Raw genomic sequence first — 4,474 nt, forward strand, 5'->3', positions numbered from 1 at the left:
TCCTCCTCCTCCTCCTCCTCCTCCTCCTCCCTTCCTTCCTTCCTTCCTTCCTTCCTTCCTTCCTTCCTTCTAGCACTGATGACGTTCCTTAGTTGGGTGATGAGACGTCTGCAAGGAAACCACCAAGCTCAGAGAGCACCCAGGACCCCATAATCGTTCTCCCCCTCCTCCTCCTCCTCCTCCTCCTCCTCCTCCTCTTCCTCCTCTCCACAAACCCCACCCCCTTCTAGCACTGATGGCGTTATCTAGTTTGGTAATGAAACGTCTGCAAGGAAACCACCAACCTCAGAGAGCACCAAGGACCCCTTACTTTTCTTCCTCCTCCTCCTCCTCCTCCTCCTCCTCTCCACAAACCCCACTCCCTTCTAGCACTGATAGCATCACCTAGTTTGGTAATGAAACGTCTGCAAAAAAACCCACCAAGCTCAGAGACCCCAAAGGACCCCACCTCCTACGAAATGACGGCGCTCCTGTATACATCTCCCACTTTTTCGTGCATAACCCCAGCACAGCTAGGCAAACCAGAGAGTCAAAGGGGCGGGCATTCTCCCCATCCCTGCAGGCTCCCCAACTTCCATTTCATTTTCCCGGGGGTAATTAGGAGATTCCCCCCCCCCCAAATTGGCCTTTAGATTAGCAGGATGCTGCCGTTAAAGACGCAACTAAAACCAGCGGGTGATTGGAACACGGCTAAAAAGTCAGGCTTCCTCCCAATTATTAGCCTCTGCCTGCTTTTTACACCTTTGCTCTTTGCTATATAGTTAGAAATTCATCTGACTCGGAAAGAGGAAAGACTGCTGGAAAAGGACTTTATTTACGAGCAAGTTTCTCGGATGACGGAGAAAGTCAGCGTCAAGGCAGAAAACAGCAAGGAGGAGACGTTAATCCTGGCTAAAAAGGTAGCGCGGTTGTGGTTTGGTTTGACGATGTCAATTCTGTGTGCAGGTAGACCACCATTGTCCCAACTGGGACCTTTGTTAAGCCAGTTTTGCTCCATTTTACGAACTTTCTTGCGCAGAGTCGCGAAGTGGAATCGCCGCACTTGATAAGTTAGTAACCCGTTTGTCCAGTGAATCTGGCATCCCCGTTGACTTTGCTTGTCAGGTTGCTAAAGGCAACCGTCGTAAATATGAAGCAGTCGCCAAGCGTCCGAATTTTGATCACGTAAATGGTCTTAGGCGTGAAAAACGGTCATCAGTAGCTTTTGTCACTGCCGTCGTAACTTTGAACGGTCACTAAAAAAAGGACGACTATAAACCCAGTTTAGGCTTTTGGTGGCAACGGCAAGCAGGAGGTTTTCAAAAATAGACTGGGCCACCATTCAACTGGGATGATACAAGGTGGCCAGCTTTGAGCAGGGTGTGTGTGTGGCGGGTTGGACTAGAACAGAGTTCTCCAACCTTTCCGGGTTCGCGGCCCGGAGGGAGAGCAGCTTCCAAATTACTTCGTGCCCACACGTGTGCAAGAACACAAACAGGGTCACGCCCACTGGCGCAGTACTAGTGGCCGTGTTTGTGCGTGTGGCATGCGGTGGCACCATGCGTGAATGGCTGTGCACCTCCGCGGCAGTTAGCACCCATTTGTACATTGCAAATGGGCCACGCACACACCCCGTGCTAGCGGCCCATTCGTGCATGCACAAATGGGGCGCACACGCCCCTCACGCTAGGGTTCCACCGTGGCAGCTAGCGCCCGTTTGTGCATTGCAAATAGGCCACGTACACACCCACACCCGTGCTAACGGCCCGTTGGTGCATGCACAAATGGGACGCACACGCCCCCCATGCTAGGGTTCCCGTTCGCGCATGTGCAAACAGGGCCTTGGGCGCTAGCACGAGTTGGGGGCAGAATGCGTGCCCACGCGTGCACTCCTTGGCCAGCCATTTCTGCGGCCCATGGGCCAGTACCGGGCCACGGCCCATAGGTTGGGGACCCCTGGACTAGAGGACCTCCGAGATTCCTTCCTGCCGTAGGATTCTATGCTCTTTTCTCCTGCGATTCCTTCCAGATGAACGTGCTTCAAGAGAAAATAAAGAGCACCACCCAGAAGATAATGGCCCTCATCGCAGAGCTGTCCATGCACCAGGCAGTGGCCATTAACCTGCAGCAAGAGATGCGGGACAAAGAGCAGACTGTGCTGTCCGTGGTCTCCCGACTGGCCAAAGGTCTTCCTCCTCCTAGGGACATTGAACAGGATTGGCTCCGGGTCCTGCGGGATGAAAAAATGCATCAAATAGCAAGTGAAGCACGAGAAAAAGTGAGCCTTCTCAACGGGTTTTCTCAGAACATCGATATTTTTGAGGAAGCAGCTTTGGTCAGTGGGCAAAGCAGTGTAGAGTCTGTAAAAATGACCCGAGTCCTGGAACATCATGAGAAGATGGTGGTCAAGAGCTGGGGAAATCAGAAGATCCAGGCAGTTCAAATGGGGATAAAGGTTTAGGGCTACTAACGGTCAAGGGAAATTGGCAGTAGATAAGAGTCAGTGGAATAGAACAGTGGTGGCGAACCTATGGCATGGGTGCTAGAGGCGGCATTCGAAGCCCTCGCTGTGGGCACACGTGCCGTTGCCCCAGCCGTGCCTCCCCCCGTGACCCCCTCACCAGCAGCCCCCTGGATGAGAGTCTCCCCCAAGCGTGGCCCACGCGGAGCAGTGCAGCCAAGGACATGGCAGCCAGACAGTGTAGACAAGACTCTGCCCTCATGCCCCATCATACACAGTTGATGCTGCGGGGCGCGGGCAGAAGGCATGGCCGCCATGGCGCTGCTGGGCGATATGCGGCAGGCCCTGGAGGTGGTGATTGGTGCTGCGGGCAGGCAGGGTGGGGGCGGGGTGAGGGCGGGGCAGGGGGCGGAGCAGGGACGGGGTCAGTTTTTGGGCACTCAGTCTCTAAAAGGTTCACCATCACTGGAATAGAAGGTGGACTGGACTTAGGTCTCTTGTGGGTGTGAAGGCATAGTGGTTAGAATGCAGTATTGCCAGCTAACTTTGCCCACTGCCAGGAGTTCGATCCTGACTCAGCCTTCCATCCTTCCGAGGTTGGTAAAATGAGGACCCGGATTGTTGGGAGCGATGTGCTGACTCTGTAAACCGCTTAGAGAGGGCTGTAAAGCACGGTGAAGCGCTATATAAGTCTAAGTGTTATTGCTATACAACTGCTCTGAAGTCAGACAGCACAGAGGGACTCCCTTCTAGTACAGAGGTCTCCAACCTTTCTCGGTTGGAGGACCGGAGGGAAAGGGAGAGGGGAAGCATTTTACACGCACGCGCAGGTGCACACGCAAATGCTACGCTTGCATAGCAGCATCGGTGCGGGCGCAAGTGGGGGTGCGAGCGCCTGCTCACATGGGCATGTGCTGGCCAGCCTGTTCCGCGGCCAGCAGGCCACAGGTTGGGGACCCCTGTTTTAGCAGGACAATTGTCAGAGCAGGCACAGTCTTATTGCGCTGAGATAACCCAGGAGTAAACACAGTAAACAGTGGTCTATATTAAATGGTGGTTTATCTTACACTATGTACAACATCAGGAACAATATACATACACGTGGTAATACAGCAGTCTTCAACACACAGCAGTTACAGCAGGAATACAGGAGAGAAAACATCTTCCCTTTTATACAAGGCTCTTAAAGAGACACAGACCCTGCTGAGTCATTCCCATCATTACAGCATACATTACATCAGCTGGTTTAGCTTTGGAATCATTACCTTGACCTCGATGCACCTTAGCCAGCAGCTCAGAATAAATTTAACGCTGACCCCCATATTCTGTTCCTCCAGCAGGCTCTGGAAGAAGAACAGGCAGCCCTGCCCACCGCCATCCACACGACGGCGGAACAGCGTCCCAACGCCTACATCCCCGATGACGAAAACGTTCTCCCGCTACCGAGGCCTTACGGGGCGCTGGCGCCGTTCAAACCCAGCGAGCCCAGCGCGAACATGAGACACCTCAGGAAGCCAATCGTGAAGCCCATCGAAATCTGAGTGACTCAACTTTTGTGGAAGGAGAAAACTGCTGGCTGAGGAGAAATGCTCCACTTTTTGACTCGACAAAAGGGAGTTCCTTCGGAGTACAAGAGGCGGGCGTGAAAATGTGTGGCTTCAGAGCTGCGGGAATGTTTTTGCCTTCTTGAAACTTCCTGACTTCTGATGAAATAAATGTTTGAAAATATATCTATATCTATATCTGTATATTTAGATTTTGCTGACAAAGAGTTAAAGGGAGACGAGTATAGCTATTTCGAGCTATTTAGCTCTCATCAGCTAGCCATACCCTTTCGAGATTCGAACCTGGGCCGCTTGCACTTTAGGCAGCTGTATTAACCGCTAGGCCACAGGTTCTCCTCACTTCTGTCAGCTGATACACACACACACACACACACACACACACACACACATGAATGCTCGCCGTTTCTTCTGGTATGGCAAAATGCTGTCGTCATTTACTACACTTTTCTTCGCTTGGAATGAAAACATT

The 4,474-nt window shown here is 52.5% G+C and overlaps 1 protein-coding gene across 1 annotated transcript; it reads left to right on the forward strand.

Annotated features, from left to right (window-relative positions):
* Positions 1-761: 761 nt before the first annotated feature.
* On the forward strand, positions 762-4,152 carry LOC107301660 (coiled-coil domain-containing protein 146-like; the record flags this gene model as incomplete). The annotated part of the gene is made up of 3 exons (XM_015830852.1): positions 762-899; positions 2,009-2,257; positions 3,778-4,152. Coding segments are annotated over 3 exons (591 nt in total), but the record flags the coding sequence as incomplete, so codon positions are not given.
* Positions 4,153-4,474: the final 322 nt, after the last annotated feature.

The sequence above is a fragment of the Protobothrops mucrosquamatus genome, unplaced genomic scaffold, assembly GCF_001527695.2.
Source record: "Protobothrops mucrosquamatus isolate PMUCROS unplaced genomic scaffold, P.Mucros_1.0 scaffold15358, whole genome shotgun sequence".
Lineage (NCBI taxonomy): Eukaryota > Metazoa > Chordata > Lepidosauria > Squamata > Viperidae > Protobothrops > Protobothrops mucrosquamatus.